Below are 27,609 nucleotides of genomic sequence, written 5' to 3'. Positions count from 1 at the left end.
CATAATAGTGCAATAAATAATTTGTACTTTACAAGAGAACTAAAGATAAGAGTCTAATGTATATGATAATTGGTGTGTCTTTGGTATGAGGTGTTGGCTCCTCTTTAATTTGATGGGTAATATAATATGTCTGTAGAGTCTACATTATAATGATGGATAGTACTTATAAAATCAATGCACAACACTAAAAACTATGCACTCATATTAGTATTTATTTCTGTATTTCATATATGTAATATTTCTTTAGCCTCTCTAAGAAAATAATAAAACTATCTTTGACATAGCCAGAAAAGATATAATCAGCTGTCTTTCCTGGCTATGTCAAAGATAGTTTTATTATTATAATCGGGAGCAAATAACGAACTAGCAATTAAATCCTTAGTATAGTTCCCATTCTTTAGTCTTTTGCCATTTTGAAAAGAACTTATCCACTGTACCCTTCCTGGGGCTACACTCACTACTACCAATAATAATGTAGCAATAACAATGACAATGCTGACAGTGCAGTTACACAGCTATAACTGCAATAACCCTAGAACCAACCCACTTCATACTTACGTTATTTTCACATCAATTATTTTATTTTTTTCATATGGTATTAAAATATAATCTTTAGGGCCTCCCTGGTGGCGCAGTGGTTGAGCACTGGGTTGTGAAGCTGCCTGCGGCTTCTGCGGCGCCGGTTCGATCCCCGGCTGCTCCCCAGCCACCTGAGGAGGGTCCCACATGGCGCGCAGACCTCTCCTGCCGCCCGCTGCTCCCCTCAGCAGTGTACTTTGGTCCTTCTGCCTGCTCTGCTCCCCGCTCTGGCTCTGGTGAATTCTCTCACCCTCCCGCACTTCTGACTGTACCCAGTGCATGTACAAACAAACAAACAAATAAATAAAAATATGCCTCTATAAAAAAAAAATTTAAAATATAATCTTTAATGTCAGAGTTATGCATTGTGGGTGGTATGAGAGAAAAATGTGATTTATTTATGTCTCATGTATCTCTTGCAACTAGTCATATACTTTACTTTCTCTGTGAGCAGAATTTCCATGCCTTTATGAAATCTGAAGCAGACCCTTTCAAAATGCTTTCCCTGTACTGAGGCTGGAAAGTCAGCCAAACTTCAGCCAAGGGGCTGCCTGCTCCACCAGAGGCATCAACTAAAACAATGAGGGTAGTTGAGCAGTCAAATAGGACTAGGGAACAAACCTAGAGTGACTAAATCAGGGCTGGAAGAATGTGCCCTACTGTTTGATAGCCCAGGTCACAATGTTGGGGGCACATGAGCTCAATCAGGACCAGCACTGGCATCCAATTGCACTCCCATGAAGATATTCAGAACATAGAGGAGTTTGGCAGGATGCCTCAGCAGGCTCCCCAGGCATGCTGGCAACAGTACCATAAGAAATGAAGATGTTAAAAATCAGCCTGTTTCATCATTCTGCCTTGTCAAGGGTCAGCAATGCCTATTCCCGCTTCCCCTTGATTCACCAGGTCGCCTGGATACGAAGTAGCATATCAGTTTACGCACTGCCAGACACACCTGGCAACAACAAGGACTAGGCAACTGAATAATGAATTTGGTCTCCTTTTGGTTGCTAAGCTGATGGATGGTAATAACTTACTCATCTCATGCAAGGACTTGATGTAAACCACATGTTCTATGGCATCTTTCCAGGAATTACAGAGCGAAATGCAGGTGTAGTAATGTGCCTCCATTACACCTTTTCTCAACATTAAATAAGATTTGTGAAAGATTTCTTCCTGTGAATACTGAAATTCAATCCAAACACTCAGTGATTACTTTCGTTTTCTTACTCTTTCACAAGTTATCCTAACTCAGACAAGTGACACCCCATTCCCTTTCAGATAACTCTGTAATTACTTTGTAGACAAGGCTTCTAACCCTCATTTGAAAGACTAGAAATGAGACAAGAGCAATTGCTCTAGTTAGAACTTCAAAATGAAGTTGAAAAGTCCTCTTCCTCTAATAGAAAAGATGAAGAACCAGGTTGGTTGCTTGGGTAGACTCTTAACTTCTCCCAACTTTAAAAAGAAAATCATTGTAGACGAGATCTATTGTGAACCAAGCATATTTCAAATACTAGAGAAAAAGAGAATGTCTGTAAAGGCTCGAGGAGACAGGAACTGTTCTTCATTTGGTTTCAGTTGGGAGTATTTTATGTGCCCACCCAAAACGTTTCCCAAAATATAGCTTATTGAGATTATTAAAAAAAAGATAAATATTTAGAAGGACACAACATACTCAACATATTTTTAGAAAATGTTGATATTAGTGGCAGCAGCTGGTTGTTTATTTTATACAATTTTGAAACAAAGACTAATCAAGATAAATCCTACAAATTCTAACTATTAACTTCAGGATGTGATAGTTACAATGCTTTCTCTTAAAAAGTTATATATGTATACATAACTTTATATAAATATATAAAGTACTCTAGTACTTCTATATAAAAGTACTATTTTATACTTACATATATATTATAAACAAGTCTGTAGACATCCTTAGGGTATTTCTTTCTCTTACAAGTACATATATAGATACAAGTACATATGTGATTAGCACTCTGTACGTCCTAGCTGGTTCTCTCAACCACAGCATGCCCTTAGCAAGTCATATGCATATATGTATATACATATACACATATAGAAAAGAGATATTTCATACGTGTGTTTGTGTGTATCCCACCTACATAAGGGCATTTTCAAACAACACTGAAAGATATTTATCATAGTCTGGAATTATCGACTATATTATGTTCCTACAAATACAATTATGTGTGTAAGGGACAGTTTGTAAATATTCTACCCCCAGTTCAGTACAATATATCCTCCTATTTGGAACTTTGTTTTTCTCTCACTGGAGAGATTCTCCAGAAAAAGAGAGAAGCAACCACAAACGCTCAGGAACTGATCAGAAACTTGGAATTGGGCCTCAGTATTACTCGTTAGCTGGGCTTGGCATTTTCCTGGTGGACTCCGTAAAACAAACTCAGAGAATATCAACAAAAGGCACGGTTTCTCTGTGACTTGATAATTTTGTCTAAGCACAAGTCAAAAGTCAGGTCCACTGTATAAACCACAGAAATAGCAAACATCTCCTGACTAATTTAAATGATTGCTGCTTCATTACCAATTCCAGCTTTATTTTCTTTCTAGTCTTCCCTCCTTCTAGAAAGGATGTACTATGTCACTCAAAGATAGAATCATCCCTACTTTCCGATAACATCCAATGCAGAGTGAACAAACCCCTATTTCCTTGCTCCCCAAATCACCCAACCAAAACACAAATCCTGTATTTCTTTTTGCTAAGACATTCATTCCATCGTTGTCCATGGTATGCAGTTTCCCTTGTTGCAAGGATCAAAACAAAAAACAACTTGCTCCATTACAGGTGAATTTCTAGTTGTCTTTGACTGGAAGGCATTAACACATGTAAAAGATTTATAATAATATTATGCATTGCATAATTCAATTTTTAATAAATGTGGAAGTGTATTCATTGTGTGTGTGTGCATGCACATAAAAGCACAGATAAAAAGCCAGTAGCTTCTAATATTTATTCTTAGGGAATGAAGAGATAAGGGGATGTTTGAAGGAGGTGTTTCTCTTTTGACTTTACCTCTAAAAACATATGCAACCATATGTTTTTGTATTAATTTTGAAAATCCTTTGTTTCTTTTTTTTTAAGATTTATTTATTCATGCATACAAGAACCCGGTACAGGCCGGAGGTGGGGGGTGGGGGGGTGAGAGGATTCACCATAGACAGTGCAGGGAACAGAACAGGCAGACTGACTGATATACACTTCTGAGGGGAGCAGTGGGTGAGACAGGAGAGGTCTGCTGCGTCATGTGGGTAGCTCCCTGGCCGGAAAGGATAGCACTTCTGCTACAGAGGCTGCGGACAGCTTCACCATGCTGTGCTTAACTCTTTGTGCCACCAGGGAGGCCCTGAATAACAGTTTCATTCAACTTCAACTCTTTTCTTCTCACTGACATTATGACAAAATGGAAAAATAATGTTTGAGGATCTGTTGTATATTAAAAGAATTTTCTCACCAGTATATGAAGAAAGGAGTCTAGGTAATTAGGCTAATGCTCTTGCTCTTCCTACATCTCTTCTGCCCATAACTGCCTTATACATCATCCCTATTTGTTCACTGACTGGGTATAAACCTTGCCCTGTGGAAAGACCCACCAATAGAAGCTACAGGCAAAGGAATTGCCTCTTTCCCTGATCTGTGATTTTTAAACTTCAAATCCAAAACATGAAGAGAAATAAATCTTAGTTTTAAGCACCATTACTTTTAAATTATTTCTCTTTCTCCTCTCTGCTTTACAGAAAAGCTTGTGTGCTGGTGAACGATTTGGGAGACAATCAGTGTAACTACCTAAAGATCAGAAATTGAGATCAGCTCACCGCAACTGAATTTTTCAAGGACATGCTGGAGACTTAGCCATAAAGGACAAAAAGAGGAAGGTGGCTAACCTGTATGGAAAGCCCTGGTATGTGGACAAGTATTAGAAGCTGTGTCCAAAGGGCACAAGAGCTCAAACACGGATCCAGCTAACTCCAGGACCCAATGGCCAGCTGAAGAGAGTGCCCAGGAAGTGAGTTCAGGGGCACTAGCCCTTGACATCTGGAGGAATTTGAGCAAAGGTGATAGGACTCTGGCATTCTGGGTGGGGGGAACATTCAAAAATTCACCAAAGATATATAGAAAGCTAATAGCTTCCATAATAAACTAGATTTAAACCCTCTCAAAAGAATCTGAAGATGGCGGACAGACCTATGCCAAACAAAGTAGTAAGTGATGTGTCATTAAAAAAGAAAACATTACCCACAAAGTATATTATATACTAATTTGACTTTGGGGAAAGCTGATATTAGAGAAGGCTTCTTGAAAATCTGTTTAGGATCCCAATACTGGATTTATAAGTAGAGAAAGTGCCAAAAATTATAGGATTAGATTATAGTAAATTCAAATTTGTTGTTAATGAGTTGACCCCTTCTCCTTTCCTTCAGGCAGCTTATTTCATTACTTACAGTGCTGTTCATATATCCTTTTCCTTATCACCTCACTTTAGCAGTATATAGTAGTGATAATAATGATAACAATAATAAAAAATAATTGGGCAACACAATCCTCGGTTTCTTTCTTGAGGTGAGGTCTATTTTTTTAACAGAATTATTGACGTATCATTTACATAGAATAAACTGTACATATTTAAAGTGTATAATTTGGTAAACCTTGACATATGTATACACCTGTCATACTATCACCACAATCAAAATAATGAACCTCCAAAAAATATATCACCTCAAAAAATTTCCTGAAGTCCCATGGCAATCCCTTTCTGCTGCTCTCCCTGCTACACCCCCACCCCCAACTCCCAAGTCTCAACTTCACTGATGAAATTTCTGTCACTGCACTTTAGTTTATAATTTCTAGAATTTTACATAAACTGTGTCATATAGTGTGTCCATTTGCTGGTTTTACTTCTTTCACTCAGCATTTTTTGAATCTCATCCATATTATAGGCTGTATCAATAACATTATTTTCATTGGTGAGTGGTATTCCATTTGTATCACTTCTAGGTCTATCCTTTTTTTTTCTTTTTAACATATTTTTGTCTTCCTTTTTCTTTCTGATCAACTACTTAAAGAAACTTTCATAATAGTACAGAAGGGTAAAGAAAGAGGGAAAAAATCACCTATAGAGAAATTTGGTATTTGAATTAAAAACCAACAAACAAAATTAAAGAAAAGGCTCTGAAGATGCAAGAAACTTTATAAGAATTAAAGAAATAAATATTTAGTGCATTCATAGATATTGGGGGATGCTATTTCAGTCTTGGTGGCCTTGCCTAGAGTATCCCATACCTTACCATTTAGAGCATTTAGAGTTACCTACTTAATCCTCCAAAAGCTGTTATGTAGCATGTTTTACTTATACAAAGTGTGTCTCAGTGAGGAGAGATTTATTAAATAAGGCCAGATGCTAAATCTAGAAACTCCGAAGTTTATGTAATAAAACAAAAGTCCTTGAGATCCACAGGCTAATAGTAACTAATACTATTTATAAATTGATGTTACACCAAAGTGAATGACATGAGCACCGAGAAGGAAAGCAATTTTATTACCATGTGACTCAATATTTCTACTGTTGAACCACAGAATTTTCTTTTTTACAAAAAAGTAACACTAAGAATCCTTAGGTGTTCCCCATCTGCCATGGGATAAACTCAGCAGCTGCTTCTTTTAGCCTAGCAAAGATCAACCTGACCTTGGCCAATTGGCTTAGTACTTTGAAGAGTGTACTTTGTGAAACATGTGAGTAGAGAAGTATTCATGCCTGGCAGAATCCGCTGTCTCTTTTGCTCAGTATTTTACCATGATTAATCCCCATCCATCTCTCTTTGCTGCTATTGCTGCCGCCGCCAATGCTGTCAGTCTCATATTTCGTCTCTATAGCAGACACCTTTCAATGTTGTTGGATTCTGGCTGGGTGTGACCTTTTATGGGGCACTGCTGCCTCCTCTCTAGCTTTTACGGGCCTGTCCATTTATGCACATGTGCAGACATTCTGACCCTGTGACCTCCAGAATAGAGTCTATGAGAACAACTGTATATGACCTTTCTAATATTTTGGACACTCAAACTCTTCCCAAGTACATAGGTGCGAAGAATGTTCCCTCGTGGCATTGGCTTACATTCTTCTCACATCAGAAGCTAACTAGTGTAGAAGAACATGCAGCCAGGTCAGAAACGCTAACAGCAGCAGTGTTGCTGGCAGCCTTTCAAGTTGCCTGGCATGAATCTGAGCATAAGGCAATGTTTTCACAACATCTTTCCATTTTTATTGTGGTTTAAGTGAGCAGTTCCAAATATGTGAATTACACTTTTTGGTATACTACATTCTACAAGGAGGGGGTGGCTAACAAAAAGTGGAAAACTTTGAAGCCATCTGAAAAATCTTTCTGGGGTTTAGGTTTTTCTGCTGAGTCCTGGAGTCCTGAGTCTTACTGTTAAATGAATTTAGCAAATTTTTTTTCAAAAAGTTAGAATTCATTCTATGGTATTTCTAGTACTATTACTTTGTATTTTCTGTGCTGATGAAGTTTACCAACAGCAAGTTTACTTTTGGTAAGCATTCTATTATATATTCAAAGATGCAACTGTTAAAAATTATTGCCAAAGTCTACTTTTCTACCAAAAAAACTCATAGAGTGCTAAAGTGGCAAATTAAAATAACTATAAAGTCTACATTTTCCCATTTTCAACCTAGTTTCTTAATCTTCATCCTTAATAAAGATCTGTGTTTTACCTTTAAATGTACTGTCTATCAGCATAAACAGGATCACCAAGACCATGCCTTTCTTTTAATCTTGACATTTATTCACCTTTTTTCCTTTTCCTTAATAAGCTTTTCTCTTCTCAAAATTGAATGTTTTTGTCACCTTAGCCTAACATCTACTTTTATCCTCTCTTTTGATGGCTGATAAAGTCATGAAGACTTAATTCTTCCCCTACCACCATATAAAAAAAAAAGTGATTTTCCATACACTAACCTTTTCCTTCCCTTTGAGAGCTCTGCTTAGGTTTTTTCCTCACTGCTGGCATAATTAAAAAGAATATATTTGCCCTGGCACAGCATATCTAAAGTCACATCAGGAGATCTGCAATAGCCCGGGTACAGGATTATGCAGAAGTACATCATGTGACATTTTGGACAGCTAAATCAACATCTCAGGGCTGGAAGAAACACACCACACCAAGATGTAGAAGATAGGATTTCTATTTCCTATATACTATATGAGAATCCAAAGCTAATGAAACTATCTACAATGTTTCTCATCACTCCCACCAACAGTTTTAAAGGTCACAATAAGGGAAGTTTATTATAATCTTAAAAACTGGCCACGATGAAAAAGCACATTGTAGGACTTTCTAAAGTGAGACATAAAATAACATGGGTTCTGATATTTAAGTGAAAGCCAGCAGGATGCTAATTATGGGTAATAATACAACTACCAAGTTAGCATTACAGTGATCTTAAGTTGTTCAATATAATCTGGGGAGTGGAGGGAAACAGTCTTAAAATATGGCACAGCATCAGTTTAGCTACATCATCAGTATTTTAGTAACTAGATGTGTTATCCTTGCTCTTTAACTTATATTAATTTCTTATAATTTATGAAATTGTGATATCTCCTATTAATTTCAATATAGTAATGTTTACATTTAAATAATGATGAGTACAATATAGTAAAAACACAAAAATTAGAAATTAATCAGCTCTCCCTTCAGCATGATCTAGGACTTACTCACATTTTATTTCCTGCTAATATTATGGGATTGGATATTTCAGAATTGTAAATGGCAAGATACACATTTTAAATGCATAACTGAAATAAAATGAGACTGAAGAACAGAGGCATGTTTTCTTATAGTATAACCTGTAGTACCTATTTTACTAATATTTTGGTTCATGAAGTTTCATGTATTTTCTTTTTAAAAAGCGCCCCTCAATATTATTTTTAAGCCTGCTATTATTTTCTTAGAAGAAAGGTGTTATTTATATTAGAAATAGGGTTTCAAGCTTATCTTTATGGGATTATCTTGGAATATTAAATGATATTATTATTAGCATGTATTATACACAATTTATACATAAAAGACATGCTAACACTTTCGAAGTCTTTAGGTAATATGTGTGTTAGGCATATATAATCCAAAAGCCAAGCTAGTTAAAACAGACGTTTCTTATGATTATTACCTTATAAACTTAAAATAATATTTTTCTGTTTTCAATTTTTTACAATGGAGGCGGTCCAGATATAAGTCAACAACAGACAACTGAGAAAAGGCAACAAAGTAATTGTAATATCTTGACTGATGAACTCTTAAATCAACAAAGGAACCCGCCTCTCTGGCTAATCAGTCGGTGTGAAACCCCTGCATGACAGCAAAATACAGAATTGAATCTAGGTTTCGTGTTTCTCTGGTTTTACATTTCAAACGTTTGCAACACAAAGTGTATAAAAGAAACCCCAAGAAAAATGCTGAATAATACTTAGTTGATATTCATAATTGAGTGTGGGGTGATATTAACAATTAAATTATTCGCTCAAATGCACTAGCAAATATGCTATCATCTCCCGATCCTATCATCAAGGCAAATGCAGAGGGAATGTTTTCACAATTTTCTGGAATGTAGGCACTTAGAGAAAGTTGAGCCTCTGGCAGATAATTAGGAGGTGATTTGACAGAAAGTTTGAAGCAATTAAAAAAGGTACCTGATTCTTTCATTTTCATAGGAGGATTCACTTTGGGGGAAACCCTAGGGGTTGGGGCATGAGTGAAAGAGGGGGCAACGTTAAGACTGAAAATATAACCTGCCGAAAGGCTTGCATGTGAGTCGGCTTCCAGAGGTTGCGGGTTTTATTTATTTTTTTCCTTCTCTTAGTCTAGGAGGCTGGAGGGTCTGAGCAGAGCTCCCAGAGGGTAGGCAGGGATCCCTCCAGTTTTAGTGATCTGTGCCGCAGGCGACTATACTCACCTTTGCTTTCGCGTCCCCACCCAGGCCCACTACTGCGCGCCCCAGGCGAGGCCATCTAGGACTCAGGACCCCAATGTGGGTGGAAAAGCAGTTTCACACTAGGAGCTGAGTGGTCTCATCGCGGGAAGGAGAGAGGCGGCGTGACTTAGCTTTTCTCCTTAAGTTTAGCTGGAGTTAGGGTAGGGGGGTGCAGAATGATTTTTCTACTTGTGTCATTTGGGAAGCTATAACAGAAAAATGCCCTTGAGCGGAGAACATTGATAGCTTTGGGGTAAACCAGCTAGAAGGTTGCAAATTGGAACTTGGGGAGGGCGCAGGTGGGAGGTGAGGCGCGGGGCTCGCAGGTAAGGGTGTCTCTGTTTCATGCTTTTCTTCTCTTATTCCTATACTCCGGTGAGGCAAAATTTCTAGGAGCTCATACATTTGAACGCCAGCGAGTAGGGTTCTTGGTAAAAACAGAAACTTGATCACAGAGTTCTGAGCCCGAAAACAATCGTAGGACAGGACTTTCTGGGCCTTTCAAGAGAGGCTACCTGGTTAGAGCAATTGACCTCGGTGTCGCCAGGCTGCGCGGGGTGGGGGTGGGGGGAAAGGAAAGGCATTCTTAACTCCTTTCACAAGCAAGTTATTAAATCAGTTGAATTGATCAAATGTAGTTCTTTCTGAGAGGGGTCGCCTCCAGGGCTCTTTTTCTCAGTTGGCATTTAGCAAGTAGAGGGGCTGGGCAGATTCTTATCTCAACCTGAAGTCGAGAAGAATTGATGCGTTTTCTAACAGCAAGGATCCGGAGGTAATTCTAAATGCACTCACGTCTGAAGCTCATCCTCCCATTCACCTCCAGAGAGTGGAAGCAGACGGCGACCTTCAAAATTATGGCTAGTCTCTCTCTCCCGAACTGACTAGTCATTTACTGGGATTTGAAGATTTTTCTCTCCAGCTCCGAAACCTTACCGTCTCTCCAAGGCTCAGATTCTGCTGGTAGAAGCCACTAATTACTGCCCCTCCCCTTAAACATAGCCCCCACCCACGCATCTCTCTGCTAGACTGAACCACCCCAACGCGCTGTAGCTACCAGATGCCCAGAAAGTAACTGTAACACTTGACATCACCTCCGCAGCCCACCCGAGGACTCCAGCCAGCGCACCTCAGCAGGCGGCTTTCCCAGCGCTGCATTCTGAGACTTAAGGCAAGGTTATTTGAGGCATCCTGGTAGAGTTCCCGGCTTCCAGTTCCCTCCCCTGCTTAGCTGGTAATTTTCTGCTGCTGCTGCTCCTCCTCCTCTTGACCTCCCCCTAGGTACCCCTTCCTCCCCTCCCCCCCGGGCTCCCCGTAAACCTCTAGCGGGCGGTGGAAATCAATCCTTTGGCGCCAAATTCAGAGCTGCCCGATGGCCCGGATTGCGTGGGGGGGGAAAAAAAGGGTGTCACTTCTTTCAGAAAGGATGTCACTTGATCAACTACACTCAGTTTAACTTTCTCGGGCTTCCCCAAGAGCTCGGGTGGGCCGTGGGTGTTTTGCTAGATTCAGTGAAGATGTGGTAGCTTTCGGCTGAACCGCCCAGGACTGGGTAGATAAAGCTTCTTCGCCTCTCCAAACTCCCCCGCGAGAATTCGATCCATTTAAAGTCGGCTTTGCCAGATGGAGGGTTCAGCGTGTCCTTGGGCCAGAACCTCTTAGTCAGCACTTTGCACTCATTGGTTCCAACCTAGGCTCCACGCAGAACTTCGGTGCAGTTAAAAGTCGCCTGTTCCTAGCCACTTAGGGTCTCAAAAATAAAACCAACCAAAAACTTCAATAGGAAAAGGTTTTACCTGACACTGCTAGCCGCTTTTGAGAAATCATAAATACTTCCAAAAGCACGGTTTTAAAGGGAGGGTGCAAATTTCTATCCTCGCTTGATCGAACGACTTACTCGCGGCGATGAACTGCGCATTTGCGCATTCTCTAGACGAAAGTGAGGTTTGCGGCTTGGCTGCTGCCGGGAGCGTGGAATTCTACCTCGGCTGCGAACCGAGCAGCAGACCGCACATGAACGCTGCCTCCCGGGCTGCCGTCTGCCAGTAAAGAATACCTACCCAGAACGCTGATGACAGAAACAGCTCCCAGAACTCAGAAACCCAGGATAGGAAACGAAGCGTGCATAAGATTGCTTTTTTTTTTTTTTTTTGCGCTAATTTACCCAGATTGTTTTAACCGATTAATGAAGCAACTGACACTCAACAAAACAGCCTGCGCAGCAGGAGCCCTCCCCTCGGCAATAAAATGAGAATCCTAAAGGTTTGTTAACAACTGCCTTTTATTATCATTGCATAGTATCATTTTTTTCAAAAAAGGTAAAAAGATAATCATTCATATCCAATGGTACATAAAGGAGATCCTTTCTGTTTTTCTCTGAAATAAGAGTGTCCATTCTCTTGACGCATCGTCAGTAAGCCACCAACAACTGGAAGAGAGGCAAATTAGCTCTGAACACCCGCACCCACTCTGAGTGGAATATAAATGGTTAATCTTGATTCCCTTTAAACACGTACAATTTTATCTGACCCTAGGATGTGATTTAAGATGCTGATGGTTTATACAATCTCATTTTACACAATTAGACGACACAAAAAATAAAGAGGAAGTGAGATACATACTCGTATGTTCCACACGTAAACATAAAATATGTCCACATTTCATTTTGACCGCCAAATACCATGTTTGTGGCTATCAGAAAATATAAGTCCTTCCCTTATATTTTTTCCATCTAAGTACCTTATTCACAGAAATTGGCATCCATCCCAATTGTTTTATTCTGACTCTCTCAAACCGGATTCTGATACCGGCTAAGCAGAGCATCACCTCCCTAGGTATCAGTGCCCAAATATATCTATAATCCAGGGAAAGTTGATAAAAGCTCGCTTTCCGCATCTTCTTTAGTTGGGAAAAAGTGTTCCTTATTGTTCAACATTTCTTTTAAAAAAGTTAAAATTCACGTATCTTCCAGAGCTTACTAGGGAATAATAAAACCTAAATATGTAATGCTACTTCTCAGTTGCAATGAAAACCTCTTTAGATTTTTGAAAAAATAGCTTGAGAACATGTTGTTAAGGAATCTATCTGGCATTAAGTTTGATGTGAACTGTTTAAATTTTAATTAAAGCACAGAAAGAAAGCAATAACACTCAAAGACACAGACATAAGAGCCCACCAAAAGTTTTAGGTTTAAAAGCTGTATTTTCGAACATGTTTGCTAATGCACATGGGTAGATGACACCAAAGCCAATAGAAATGAAATCTTAGCATCAATTTTATATTCAGACACCATACACTGATGTAGCCTGAAAGTAACAGGGATTAAACTTAGTTAACTACGTATATTCTTTGCATTTTATCATCAGTAGAGGAACTCATTCACACAACTGCTGTTTTGAAGTATATAATTTTGACCCAACAATATGCAAAGGTCAAAACGAGTCCATATTTGACCATAGAGGGTCTTATTCCCCCCTCTGAACACAAGAGGTCGCTCCTGTGATCAAGCACTGGTAGGAAATACTAATCACAGTTTGATGTAGTCTATAAAAACATTACAAATTTTTAAGATATATTTGATGCATTAAAATGCACACATAGCAATCAGTTATGGAAACCGGGCAAAAATGTGTGATCACTTTGAACTTGAAGGGGAAGAGAAACAATGCCTGCTATCCTGACTTTGATTGTAATGCAAAATGTATTTGCAACACACAAAATACAGAGCACATCCATTATGGAAAAAAAAAAATTGGGGGTTCCCTCAAATTTCTCCCTTTTATCAGGGGGAATACTCTGTATGATATTTACCTCTATCAACTTAAGAACCTATTAAGAAAATATTTGTGTAAGGTTACAGAGTGAGCTGAAAAAAGGAAAACACCTTGTCTTTTCTTCATTACCATTACGATGAAATTGCTCACTACTAAACATTTTCCCCAAAGTCACATGCCAGCTTCTCTATTTGAAATTGCTATCATCATTGTCAATAATTCTTTGAACTAGCTTATTAGTTTAAGGACTTAAATACCACATTGTGTATTTGACTGGTATGAAGGAGGATGGATAGTGAGGGTGCTTTGTGGATCTCAAATGTAAGTCATCAGGCTTCTGGCAGCTTCCATTGTTTAACTAGATGTTTTAAAGGTGGCATAATGGAATATGATTGGTTAAAATCCTCTATTAACTTTCTGGAGTTATAGTGTTGTGTTGTTTTTTTTTTTTTTAAACTGGCGTCAACTTGGTTATCTATACTGGAAGCATACTCCTATAGTAGGAAAACTTGCTTCGTATTATTATTAGCAGCATCATTACTGCAAAAGTGGCCTTTAAAAAAAAAAAAGCTACCATGCATACAATACCAGAGACTAGACACTTTGACTATTGTAAAAGCAAAAAACGAAAAAAATCTGGTAAATGTATAACCTATGTCTACCCAACTTTCGATTTCACATGCGCACTCTTGATAGAGCTTACAATTTAAAAATAGAAGGGAGAGATCCAATTAGAAATCTTCCTTGAGAGAAAACAAAAGAAAACAAATACGTGTTCCTGGTAAAGGCCCAGCTAGGTCAGGAGGAAACTCAATGCATCTTGCATCTCTTAACTCTCTGGAGGAGTATATCCACGCAAACCGAGCCACTGGGGCCGGCTTGGTGGCTCACAGCTCTGATCGAGGGTTAGATGTGGAGAAAGATACAAAGAAAGGAGTTTCCTAACACTGGGTTTTCTCGCGGCAACAAGACACCCAAAATAAGCCTCCTACACTTGGGTTTGTGGGTCTCTTTAGATAAAACTGGCAGCCACAATAGATAAGGTCTGGCTAGTTAGAAGCTTTGGACGCAATGTGGGCTTCTTCCTGTGTTTGGGGGTAATCTGTAAAGATGATGGGAACTTGTACGACATTATTGAAAAACGGTTACCAGCAAGTTGCAGTCAACATTCTTCTCTCTCCAGATTGTTTCTCAAGAGAAAATGATCAGATAAACACTCCGGGGGACGTGAAACATACATTTTACTGTCCCGCTGTAGTATTAGACTGCGCCCCACTACTCTCGCCCTTAGACTAACGCATTTTAAAAAATCTCTAGAGACATTGAGACTTGTTATAATTATCCAAACACCACTAGCTAAATTACCTACGTCTGCTTAAAAACAGAGTGGAGTAGCTTAGCAGAACGAAGAAACTGGAGAGGAGATCATCACTTTGCAAACTTGGAAGCTACCAGAAGATCATTGCACTCTGGCTTCGGGTTAGTGCGCTGCCTCCAACTCCCCACTGCCAAACAGACCAGTGGATCGGAAAGAGCAGCTCTCAGAGCCCACTTCGTTTTCACCTGTGCGCTTCCAAACTGACTTTGCGCTCAGACAAGAAGCGCCCTGCCCTCCCACCCCAGCTTTTGGAGAGCTCTGGGGTGGGGTGGGGTGGGGGTAGGAAGGTAGGTAACGGGTTAGTGAAGTCGCAGCAGCGAACACTTCTGGGCCGACTCTTCCCGATCCCGGTTCTGTCCCCCCGGGGCAGCTCGCAGAGCGCGGTGCGCAGCCCGTCCAGGGAACTCACCCTCCCCGGCAGGCGAGTCGCGCCGGGCCCGGACCTGAGCCCCGGCGCAAAACAAGCCACACGGCCTGTTCCAAGTCTCCCCTTCTCTCGCACCCGGGGGTGAGGGGGGGAACCTCGTCAACAGGAAGACCTACCCACCAGCCACTCGCCACCGGCGACAGAAAAGTGACCCCGCGAGCAACACGGCCAGCCGGACCGCGGGGGGCGCAGGGCGCAGGGCGCAGGAGCGGCGCGACGGGCGGCGAGGGCGCAGACGGCGCGGCCGGGAAGGAGCGAGGGGTGGGGGGGGCGGATGGCGGCGCGGCGCAGAGGAGAGGGCCGCCCGGGCGTCGGGGAGCCCCAGCCGGAGCCCGGAGCGAGTCGCCTCGGGAGCCCTAATCCTCTCCCGCCGGCTCGCCGAGCGGTCAGTGGCGCGCGGCGACAGCGAGGCTGAAATATGATAATCAGAACAGCTGCGCCGCGCGCCCCGCAGCCAATGGGCGCGGCGCTCGCCTGACGTCCCCGCGCGCTGCGTCAGACCAATGGCGATGGAGCTGAGTTGGAGCAGAGAAGTTTGAGTAAGAGATAAGGAAGAGAGGTGCCCGAGCCGCGCCGAGTCTGCCGCCGCCGCTGCGCCTCCGCTCCGCCAACTCCGCCGGCTTAAATTGGACTCCCCGCTCCGCGAGGGCGCGGCGCAGCCGGGCAGCGGCTCTCCAAGCCTTGGCAGCCCCAGGGGCCACTGTTTCCCACTTAACCCCAGCTCCAGCATCCTCTCTGTGGGCTGGTCACCAACTGTACAACCACCATTTCACTGTGGACATTACTCCCTCTCACAGATATGGGAGACATGGGAGATCCACCAAAAAGTAAGAGGCTCTTTTACCTTGTCGGGCTCGTGTGCTGGTCTGGTGCGGGGGTCGCTCTCAGGCACGGGTGTCAAGGCTCCTCCCGAGTTGGAGTCGTGGCCTGGAGAGAGAAAAAGTGGCTTTTTCTTGTGGCCGCCACGCCTGCATGCTTGCTGTCGGTTCCGATCTTCGGGAAACTGAGCGTTACCTTGGGTTTGAATTCGCCTGTGGACCCCGCCAGAGCCCCAGCCTGCTGGTGGGGAGCGGTGGTTTTGCTCCTCGGGAAGCCGGAGCTCCCCGAGAAGGTTATTCTGTGGCTAAGGTCTGCCTGCACATACAATGCCCGGAGATGGGAATTAGCATTAGACTTGCAAAAAAAGAGCGAGTGACAACTGTATTGATGTCTGCTCTTGCTAACAATATCCAGTCCTATGCGCTATTTAAGAGCGTGCTTCCTGGAAAATACAGACATCCCCGCGTTCACTTAACGCTTCTAGTCAAAACCTTTTCTTTGACTTGACTTATCCATAATCTTTCCCAATGATTATGGCAAAGAGGGAGGGGAAGGAAAATAGAACTACAAAATGAACGGGTTTGATTGCGTGCGAGGCTTACAAATGCAGACTATTCAGATCTGCATTTTACATATGTTCCACCTCCTTTTTTTAAATGAGTCAAGGTTTTGATGGCACACTTCAATTACCATCCCAAAGTGCAATACTCTTTTTAAAAAAGAAAGGGAAAAAAAAAAAATCCTGGAGTACGCCCTATAAGAGAACGACACTAAAAGTGTGTTTATCTCTGTAGGAAGTAAACGGTTAGTCAATCATGTATTTATTTTCATTTCAGAAAAACGTCTGATTTCCCTATGTGTTGGTTGCGGCAATCAAATTCACGATCAGTATATACTGAGGGTTTCGCCGGATTTGGAATGGCATGCGGCATGTTTGAAATGTGCGGAGTGTAATCAGTATTTGGACGAGAGCTGTACGTGCTTTGTTAGAGATGGGAAAACCTACTGTAAGAGAGATTATATCAGGTACGCCATTTACACTGCTTCCTTAATTTTGTGAGAATTCCTGTCCCGTTCCCCCTCCACACACACACACACACACACACACTCATTCGAAAAGAGCATTGTCTCTTTTCGAAGTTTGCCTTGGTGGGGTGCAGCGTGCAAAAGTTACCCTGTAAGTGTGTTACATAAATTAAACTATGCTGTTCATTTCACCTCCTAGGAAAGAAAACACTAAAAGTCAATAGTGGTTTTCATAAATTGTGTGCTGTTGAAGCTTGTTTTAATTGCTATTGGAATTTGTGATGCTTAAATTGTTTTCCTCTTTTCACCCTCCTTTCAAAACAAAAAATTAAAGATGGATAAGTTAGGGTTTCTAAACTTTTTTTAAAAGCTTGGTTTTTGTTGTATCAGGCAGTGTTTTTCTTTTTTTTAAAAAATAAAAACAAAAGTTTGACTTTAGCATGTTTAGATGTACATATTGAAAGAGCTAGTGGAGGTATTAGCACTTTTACTTTGGGGGTAAGATTTCCTTTCTGGAAAATTTCAGAGCCATCCTAAATATTCCCTGCAAAAAGACCGGAAATTTAATCTTTTTAAATATTAACCCTTTGGTGACATCTGACTGTCTTTTCTTTCTTATCTTATCTGTGCTGATGAATTAGACAGAGCAGATCAAATTGCCCATCATCTGTCTACGAACAATTGGTATATTTAGATAATTGAACAGCTTCCTTTCTCACATTAAAATCTGGTAACTGATAAAATGAGCGAATTGTCCACACTGACAAGACTAAAAGCATGTAAGGAACTTTTTGTTTTTTCCCTTCAATTTGTTCTGTCTAAATTTCAAGCTTTGTTAATCTCAAATTTTCTCTGACCCGTGTATCTATGTCAGAAACTTAATTTTCTGTTTAGAAAGTGAGTAGAAATTCTAGAGAAAATTATTTTAATAACAGACTGAAGAGATAACATCTCTATTATGTTCAATATTAAAATGTTATTCAAATTTTTTTCTCCAGTACTTATTACCACCAATGAGCTTTGTTAATTTTAGAGTTTATGAAGCTGGGAATGTGCATTCAAGTTTAGTTAAATTTAAGTGTGTAATCACAGTTCTCGCTCATTTAACTTACAGCATTTTTTTTCTTATTTCAAAATTGTAAGGTCTAATCTTGATAGACCGGGGTCAGATGAATTTTATTAATACTTTTGGAAGAGGGAGAAGGGTGGGAGGAAATAGGGCAAGTGGGAAACAGGAGGAAGGGGGAGGGATTTTCTAAATTGTTTGGTCACAGGCAAGGTAAAGTCCTCATCCTATGAAATGAAAGATCTCACACAGAGTAGGCGGAGGGAAGAAAAACTTTTGAATCTACCTTCTAACCTCTGACAAATGAGCCGCTTTCATTGTTTACTTGATTGGTGTGTGAACTCAAAGATTCTGGAGAGGGAAATCCCACTTCGCACCTCCAGCAGTATCTTTACTCCTATGGAGAGGGTGTTTTGCTCAGTTGCCTTCAGACCTTGTGCCTAGATACACGTTTGTAGAAGGAGCCAATGGCTTTTACCTTTTACTCTCTGCACTCTCAACTCGTGTGTGTGTGTGTGTGTGTGTGTGTGTGTGTGTCTTTGAAATCCTGTTGTAAAAGCAGAACAGAGAGACCATTTAGATTTCTAAATGCCTTGCTTCCCTTGGGGGAGAAAGGTTTCTGCAACCCCCTTTTTGTGTGGCTCTTTTCCTGGCTTCTAGTCTCTCAGTTTGTAGGAATGCCCTTGCTACTGTTATTCCCGATACTTGGAGAGTATGCCTGGGCAGGTCCCCCTAGATGGAACCTGCAAGGATTGTCCCTTGGTGAGGAAAGGTCAGCATTTAGAAAAGCCTTAGACATGGGCTTTTCATTTTTCCAGCTGGCCATGGCTCTCAAGCAAATGGAGATAGAGGTAGAATTTTCACTTGAAAAAGATGGAGGGTGCAGAAATGGGTACTTTAGAGCATAATAAAAGGGAATAGAGAGGAAGAAACTTTATGCTAAGGTTATTGCCTAAGAAAAATATGTTTACTTGGAAAAAACTGCAGTGGGCTTGTTCAGAAAGGGAGCTGGAAACCCTCAGAGGTTTCGTTTTGTTATTCTGCTTGTGCATTTGTGTGTTTGCGAACTGAGTGGAGTGACAATCTCATTGACCAACCCCTTTTTCTCCTGGAAGGAGGACTTTTTGTCGCAACTTAAGAGACATTTCTAGTTGTGGAAAATGGGGGACGAAGAGGTAAAAGTGTGGGGCCAGTGGCTATTGGAGTCCCGTGGAAACCTTTCTGCCAAGAGTTGAAAGGGCCAAGCCAGGACTGGCTGGTTGCTAGAACAGCGGCTCAAGTTCTGAATACATCAAAAATTTGTCCTTGATGTTCTGCGCTAAGAGGTACCTACAGAGACACAAAGGTTCATAGCAAGGGTAAAAAGGAGGAAGAGGGAGAAAAGAAGAAATCTAACCATTTCCGTCCCCCATCCCCAGCTTGTCTGCTAATACAGATTTCAGTGTCTCAGGGCTTTGTGGCCGGGGTCGCTGGCGACTTGGGGCCTGGGCAGCGCCCCCCTGAAGTGACCCCCCTCTCCCTGTGCTTCTCTCCTGGCTGGGGCCTGGCCCTGTGCAGGTTGTACGGGATCAAATGCGCCAAGTGCAGCATCGGCTTCAGCAAGAACGACTTCGTGATGCGCGCCCGCTCCAAGGTGTACCACATCGAGTGTTTCCGCTGCGTGGCCTGCAGCCGCCAGCTCATTCCGGGGGACGAATTCGCGCTGCGGGAGGACGGGCTCTTCTGCCGCGCGGACCACGACGTAGTGGAGAGGGCCAGTCTGGGCGCCGGTGACCCGCTCAGCCCTCTGCACCCGGCACGGCCGCTGCAAATGGCAGGTACTCCTTGGCCTCGAGAGAGGCCCGGCTTGGGCGACAGATGCTGGGCTGGGCCGGCGCCGCGGCTCCTGCCTACGTGCGGGAGGCCACTGCAGCCCTTGCAGCCACCGGTTGGGCAGTTGGGCAGTCCCTGAGGCAGCGACAGGCAGTTAAATGAAAGTCTTCGGGAGTGAGTTTGCCCTGTGCTTCACTCTTGCAGGGAGGTTCAGTGCACTGTCCCCCCTGACGCCCCAGCGCACCTACACTTCCGTGTCTATAGGTGGGTACACACACGTTAATGTACACCACTTATGCATACAGGTATACACACGCCCAAACAGCACTTCCAGTTCACCTTGGCCTCCAAGCCATGACTTACTGAAAAAGGGCTTCAGCTCCCCACCAGGTAGTCTCCTGCTGCTGCCTAATTAAAGGGGTGGAGCTCTGGGCCCAGGAGTTTCCTCCTTTAACCCAATGAAGGACGTTTAGGTGGCCTCAAGTCATTTAACCTCCCAAATTTCTTGTTCTTTGTGAACTGCCCCACACCCCAAAACATTTTTTAAATTTATTTTTACCCTTTTGTGGGAGAATGGACCTGAAAAGATACAGTCTTAATAACTGCAGGCCATTGCACAGAGCTGTAATTTAAAACTGTCAACAAGCTAATCTGCAGTAATTGCCTTTTAAAGGGAGCCTGCCTCTTTAAACCATTCATTCTACCTGATTTGGTGAGAATTTCATCTTTGGGCCTGCAGGCTATAACACTAAATTGACCCCATAGGTGTTGACCTAACTAGGGGGTCCTGGAAGGTGCTAGAGTTGTATCAAATTGAACTGAGGGCCTTTTCCCCAGGAAGGAAAGTAGAAACAGAGCAAGCTGGCCAGGAGGGAGGTCATGGGTAAGAAGGCAGACAGTGTTTACAAATCTGCCTTCCTCTTATGAATAGATCTGCCCCCTTGCATTTTAGTATTCATTTGCACTAAACACTGGCCTTAAGGAAATTACTGCTCACCACCCCTCTGCTTTTTGGCAGATTTAAGAATTCTGTTCAGAGAAATTTTGTGACTAGCTTGCAAGGGGATGAGGCCTGAGGTAGCAAATTCTGTTCCTGGAACCCTATGCTCTCTCTGCTTGTGGGAAAACACAGGAGGCTGAAATATTTGGGAGGGAGGGAGGAGACAGAAGGCATCTCAGCTGTCAGTTTATCTAGAGCTTAGGCAGTTCAACAGAGGTTTGGTTTTCCTTTGCTTAGGATGGTGAACGTATCTCGGAATCTTCAGGTAGATTTAGTGCTAAGAAAGGGTTGGAGAGGTGGCTGAAATAACCGAGTTGCTCTAGCCCACTGACATGACTGTTCTGGAGACCAAAGTTCATGACTTTCTGGTAGAATTTTTGGGTTTTCTTGTTTCCGGTATCCCAGCTGGTGGGGTGTCCCTGTCACTGAGGTTCTGTTTCCTTCCCTAGTACAGTCTGTTGTCTTCACCCCAGGGTGTGGATATATGGGGAGGGCATGGAACCTGGGCCCAGTCTAAAGAAAGGTTTGGGGGAGAGGAACGATGCTGAAAAATGCCACCCCTGCTGTGAACAGGGGGGCAGCCCTTGAGACCTGAGCTCTTTTGCTAATACTGTGTTGACACCAGCAGGGAGGAAGCTGCTTTCAGGGCCGGATTACTCAGCATTGACCTCTGAGATTAGAGAGTGAGATTTTTATTCTCCCCTTTGCTCCGCTCACACTCACCTCTGCCTCCCATGCTTTGTCTGTGGAGGCTGCAAAGCACTGGCCATTGTCCAGGAGTAGCGCGGGCACAGAAGCAACCTGGCCCGGTGCTCACGGAGCCCCTTGCCCCACAGCCGAGCCCATCTCCGCCCGGCAGCCGGCCCTGCGGCCCCATGTCCACAAGCAGCCTGAGAAGACCACCCGTGTGCGGACTGTGCTGAACGAGAAGCAGCTGCACACCTTGCGGACCTGCTATGCCGCCAATCCCCGGCCCGACGCGCTCATGAAGGAGCAACTGGTGGAGATGACCGGCCTCAGCCCCCGAGTGATCCGGGTCTGGTTTCAAAACAAGCGCTGCAAGGACAAGAAGCGGAGCATCATGATGAAGCAGCTCCAGCAGCAGCAGCCGAATGACAAAACTGTGAGTGGCCCTGGGACCTTGCAGTGAGCAGGAGGGGAAGCAGGCACAGGGCTCTGAGGGGTACGCCAGCCCCCCCAGGCCTGCCTCAGTTTGTTTTCCACCCTGTTCCCAAGCAGGAAGCAGACACCCTAACAGGTGGTGCTTCACCCCCTACTCATGCCCACTGGAGAGGCAGCTAGCACCCTCCACCCTGCTGAAGGCCTGGCTGGTCAGGAACAACCCTCCTGTGGGTTGGAGTAGTGCTCCTCTCAGCCTGGGTGGGTGAACTCCTGCCCTTCATCCTTGACTGCAGCCTGGAGCCCCAAAAGACCAGAAAGGAGAGAGGGACAGGACAACTCCTTGGCTTCCTGTGTAATCCAGGGATTAGGTGGGTGAATCACCCTGGAGGTCCCCTGGGTGCACACAGATTAGCAGGCAAGGCCTGGTACAGTGCCTGTAAGCCAGTGAGGCCCCCAAGGTAATACTGGGAAACAGGGCACCTCTGCCCAGCTCTCCAGAAACATCTGGCTCCTGGCATTATTATCCACTATCATTCCAGGACCATGCTGCACCCATCCTGTAGGCCTCCTGGTTAAGTTAAGCTATATAGTTTTTGTTGTGTTTTTTTTTTTTTTTTCTTTTTACTGCCTTGGACCTATTTTTAAATGCCATAAAATCTGCTGTCATTAAACTTGGCAGACCAGCCAAGACTGGGCCAGGGCACTTTCTAAGTTGGTTAGTACATAATAGCACAATAACCACCAGACCCAGATGCTTGAAGGTGGGGCTTTACTCTGCCAGGAGAGCTGCCTGGAGAAAATCTTACCAGAAATTCAACTCACTGAAACATCTTAGGAAACCATCATGTGCAAGGACTCAAGGGTGGCCTCTCACTGGGCCTCAGTTTTCTACTTGTGGAATGCTGAGGCTTAGAAGGCAGATGGAAGGAACTGGGATGAGCTGTGAACATAAGGGAAAAAAGAAAATTGGTAGACTCAGATTTAGTGAAGTCCAGAATACCAACTCGTCCATCTCACAGAAGTGGAAAAACAAAACACAATAAAACAAACTGAACTCCAGTTAATAGCCAGTATGCAGCGGATTAGCTGAGTCAATAAAAGCCACTATATAGATAAGATAATTCCAGGGTGTATTTGCTTAGTCTGTGGAGACAATGGAGGGAGGGTGTTTGCTCATTAACATGTTGGGATTGGGGTGGGGGCTATTCACAGAATATCCAAGGGATGACAGGAACTCCCATGGTGGCTGCCAGTCCAGAGAGACACGACGGTGGCTTACAGGCAAACCCAGTGGAGGTACAAAGTTACCAGCCGCCTTGGAAAGTACTGAGTGACTTCGCCTTGCAGAGTGACATAGATCAGCCTGCTTTTCAGCAACTGGTAAGTGTCAACTCCCAGTGAGAGGAAGCTGAATCTCCAACAAAAAAGAGATTCTGGTTTAACTGTCACACAATGAAAGATTGGGGAGCAGGGAGTAGTGCCTCCCTGGCCTCAGGGTTGGGGAGAGATGAGGGAGTGTGTTGCAGAAAAGGAGGCAAGAGCAAAGAAAACAAAGCTTATGAGTCTTTCTCTAGGAGGCTGCATCATTTGACCATGTAGGTTGAATTTCCTATCAGTCAGGGCCTCTTTGAGGGATTAGCTTCAAGGTGACTGACTAGATAGACATGCATGGGAAAGTGCACGGGGCTGCCCAGTGGTCCCTCTTCAACCCTCTGCACTGGAAGGGCTTTCAGAGATCACCTTGGCTTTTTGATGAGCAATTGGTAAATTCACCCTCTTCTCAACTCCTGGAGAATGGTGTATTTTAGTACCCGGGTCAAGGTGATTGGAATAATCATTGGTGTTGTAATGCATAATCAATGTTGTTATCAATGAGCAGCAGACACCTGTCTGGGTACAATTTTCACCTATATCATTAACATAGTTTAGTATAACATATGATTGAAATTTTTTGTTACTATATCCCTTTCTGGGAATCTATTAATCTAAAATATAGACAGTTTGAAAATGCAAGCCTCATTTTTAACTGCATGAGTTCAATTGTCATAACAGTCACAGTCACATACGGTGTGACATGTATAGCAAAAGGAACATGAGCTCTACCACTCCGATAATATGAGAAAACAAATTTCAACATTTGTATATTTTGCACATGCAGAGAAAAGAAAATTGACTTACCTTTCTCCTACAAAAGTTGTAAGAGTCAATATCAGTAAGTTTATTAAACATAAGCCTTCTGTATATGTATAATTCTTTTTTTTCTTATGTAGTAAACAGCCCAATGATGCTTGTTCTATTTTATAGGATGTCGGCTAAAATGTTTCCTTCCTTTCAAAATAAAGTTTTAATTGAGGTTAGAATTTTACCCTCACATTTACCTGGAGGGCATTTTTAGTATCTTCAACCATAGTTAGGTGATAGGCCAGAGGCAGTGGTTGAAAGGGTTTTGCCTCATGCTTTTGTTTGTAAATGGACCAGTCTAAATGCTAAGCAAATTTGAGAAACCACATTATCTCACAATAGAAAGGCTTACTAGGGAAGAAAGAACGGTGGAACCTGGAACTAGGAAAAATAACTTATTTTCACGTCAGGTTATAACTCTTATGAGTTATTCAAGCAAAACCTGGATCACTAGTTGCAGTTAAAAGGAAGGTTCAGGACAGCCAAGTGTTTGCACCTTCTGAAACTTTGGTGTCACATGAGAGCAGTGGAAGGGTGCCTAGGCAGGAGGGGGTAGGGCAGGTCAGGGTGAAGAGTTGTACTACAGCCACACAATACTTCCAACTGGAAAGAAGGAGGCAGATATCTACAATGCCATGATGTTAAAATATATTGTGGAGAGGAAAGGAGAGAGGGGGGTGAGAAAACATAGAGACAGGCCAAAAGGCAACAGGACCTACAAGGAGTAAGAAAGTCCATGCTATGAACCCTCTGAGGAGTTAATCATTCTTCTGCAGAGCCTCCTCTGAATCTCCTGTCACACTGTCACCAGATCTGAGTTTGTTATGAATTTTCCAACTCAAGAAGAAAGGCTCTGATGTGCGGGCACAGAGATCGCCTGCTCCCAGGGCAACATGCAGCCAGCAGGATAATTTTATTTCGAGCATGCACAGTAGAGTTTCCATGCCATTTTAGAGTAGGAAACACATCTGTCCTTAAATAATTTGATACAACATAATGTTGGGAATTCAGTTGAGTTAAAATAGAGATCTCCTGGAAGATGGGAAAGCAAGATGATTTCTTCTTAAGTTTTTTTTTCCTTCAGGCTTCCTTTAAGCCTGTTACAATTCAGTTGTAGATGCAGATGTCTCTGCATAGCTCTACATACACAGACCCTTTTATGCACATACACATAGATGACAAGTTTATCATCCTTTTCTGAATACAATCACAGCCTACTTTATTCATTTCTCAACCTTCTGTGCAGGTCAATTTTTCAGAAGGAGGACCAGGCTCTAATTCCACTGGCAGTGAAGTGGCATCGATGTCCTCTCAGCTTCCAGATACACCTAACAGCATGGTAGCCAGTCCTATTGAGGCATGAGGAACATTCATTCAGATGTATTTTTTTCCCTGTTGGAGAAAGTGGGAAATTATAATGTTGAACTCCGAAACAAAAGTATTTAACAACCCAGTCAATGAAAACTGAATCAAGAAATGAATGCTCCATGAAATGCACGAAGTCTGTTTTAATGACAAGGTGATATGGTAGCAACACTGTGAAGACAATCATGGGATTTTACTAGAATTAAACAACAAACAAAACCCAAACCCAACATACGCTATCCAATGACCTTAGGAGTACTGAAAAAAAAAAAAAAAAAAAGACGTTTTTAAAACGTAGAGGATTTATATTCAAGGATCTCAAAAAAAGCATTTTCGTTTCACTGCACATCTAGAGAAAAGCAGAAATAGAGATTTTTCTAGTCCATCCTAATCTGAATGGTGCTGTTTCTATATTGGTCATTGCCTTGCCAAACAGGAGCTCCAGCAAATGAGCAGGAAGAGAAACTGGCCTCCTAGGCTGAAAGAGTCCTTTCAGGAAGGTGGAGCTGCATTGGTTTGTGATGTTTTTAGTTGACTTAACAAGGGGTTAATTGAAATCCTGGGTCTCTTAGCATGTCCTGTAGCTGGTTTCTTTTTTACTTTTGCCCCTCCCCCCCAATTTTTTTTTTTTTTTTGAGATCCTTCCTCTATCAAGAAGTCTGAATCGACTTTAAAGGTTTTTGAATTCAGATTTAAAAACCAACTTATAAAGCATTGCAACAAGGTTACCTCTATTTTGCCACAAGCGTCTCGGGATTGTGTTTGACTTGTGTCTGTCCAAGAACTTTTCCCCCAAAGATGTGTATAGTTATTGGTTAAAATGACTGTTTTCGCTCTCTCTGGAAATAAAAGAGGAAAAAAGGAAACTTTTTTTGTTTGCTCTTGCATTGCAAAAATTATAAAGTAATTTATTATTTATTGTCGGAAGACTTGCCACTTTTCATGTCATTTGACATTTTTTTGTTTGCTGAAGTAAAAAAAAGATAAAGGTTGTACCGTGGTCTTTGAATTATATGTTGAATTTTATGTGTTTTGTCTTTTTTCTTAAATATTATGTGAAATCAAAGCGCCATATGTAGAATTATATCTTCAGGACTATTTCACTAATAAACGTTTGGCATAGATAAATAAATAAACGCAATGATCCAGGGTCCCTCTTTTATATGTTTACAAGTAAGTCGTTAAAATGTCTGAAATTAAGGACTGCATGTGAATTGGGGTAAAATGACATACAATAGGTGTGATGTTTTATTGCAAATAGGGTTGCACTTGCAAGTTTGCATTTTTCAGTAGTTGGCTCAAAACTGCTTGGAAACTTAGCCCTCAGCTGTGATAACGTTATTGGTGGGTTTTGTTTTGTTTTGTCTTTAAATGAGATAATACCCTCTGTCCTATCCACCCCCTTTTTTTCATTTTTCTTAACCCTACCCCCACTGCCCAGCACTTCACCCAAATTAGGAAGAGTCCTGGTCAAAGTAGGTTTTGGTTCTGAGTCACTATTTACCTTCTTTAGAGTGTTTTAAACCTAAGTCTGCACCTTATGACTGTTGAAATGACCCACATTTTTAGGTAAAAGCGGTATAAGCGCTGGTAAAAGAGGTTTTCTGCCTGGCCAGTGAGGTATGACCATTATTTACCAGCGGCGGCTGTCAGTCCATTGAGAAATGCTGCATTATTTGCGCAGTAAAAACAGGCCCAGAGAGGAGTTTTCTCAGCAATTCCCAGGCCAGCCAGTGTATCTTTGCTGCGTCCCACCCCGCCCCCGACTTGTTCCCTACCCCCACCCTTTCCTTTTTCTTCCCCAACTCCAATTCCAAAACCCATGCCAGGGGGTACTGGCTAGGGCAGAGACCTCCGCGGAGGCTGTTGGAAAACCGCATTTTAGGAAATGGGGGCCGGTGGGTTGTTCTGCATCGGGGCTTCGGGCAGAGTTACCTGGACATGGGCGCTCAAAGACTGTATCCCTCCTGGCATTTGGCACTAGATCTCCGTGAAAGCCAGGTACTAGGGACAGATAAATGGTCCCGCTCGAAATCAGGCTTCTAGT

The 27,609-nt window shown here is 42.6% G+C and overlaps 1 protein-coding gene and 1 long non-coding RNA gene across 2 annotated transcripts in view; one reads left to right on the top strand and one right to left on the bottom strand.

Annotated features, from left to right (window-relative positions):
- LOC119260979 (uncharacterized) overlaps positions 1-16,283 on the bottom strand; it is a 48,445-nt gene extending 32,162 nt beyond the window's left edge. The window contains exons 1-2 of the long non-coding RNA XR_005128874.1: positions 16,186-16,283; positions 16,016-16,098 (exon numbers count right to left, since the gene is read on the bottom strand). This is a non-coding gene — a long non-coding RNA (uncharacterized LOC119260979). The remainder of the gene's footprint in view (positions 1-16,015; positions 16,099-16,185) is intronic.
- On the top strand, positions 15,470-26,413 carry ISL1 (ISL LIM homeobox 1). The gene is made up of 6 exons (XM_037530156.1): positions 15,470-15,998; positions 16,827-17,016; positions 19,640-19,899; positions 21,731-22,017; positions 23,229-23,396; positions 25,444-26,413. Exons 1-6 carry the CDS (start codon positions 15,971-15,973, stop codon positions 25,558-25,560), a joined length of 1,050 nt encoding a protein of 349 aa, XP_037386053.1. The 5' UTR covers positions 15,470-15,970; the 3' UTR covers positions 25,561-26,413.
- The last annotated feature ends 1,196 nt before the right edge of the window (positions 26,414-27,609 follow it).

This window comes from Talpa occidentalis, unplaced genomic scaffold, assembly GCF_014898055.3.
Source record: "Talpa occidentalis isolate TD23 unplaced genomic scaffold, MPIMG_talOcc4v2.1 talOcc4.6, whole genome shotgun sequence".
Classification (NCBI taxonomy): domain Eukaryota; kingdom Metazoa; phylum Chordata; class Mammalia; order Eulipotyphla; family Talpidae; genus Talpa; species Talpa occidentalis.
The sequence above is the reverse complement of the archived record's forward strand: the minus strand, read 5'-3'. Positions and strand labels throughout refer to the sequence as shown.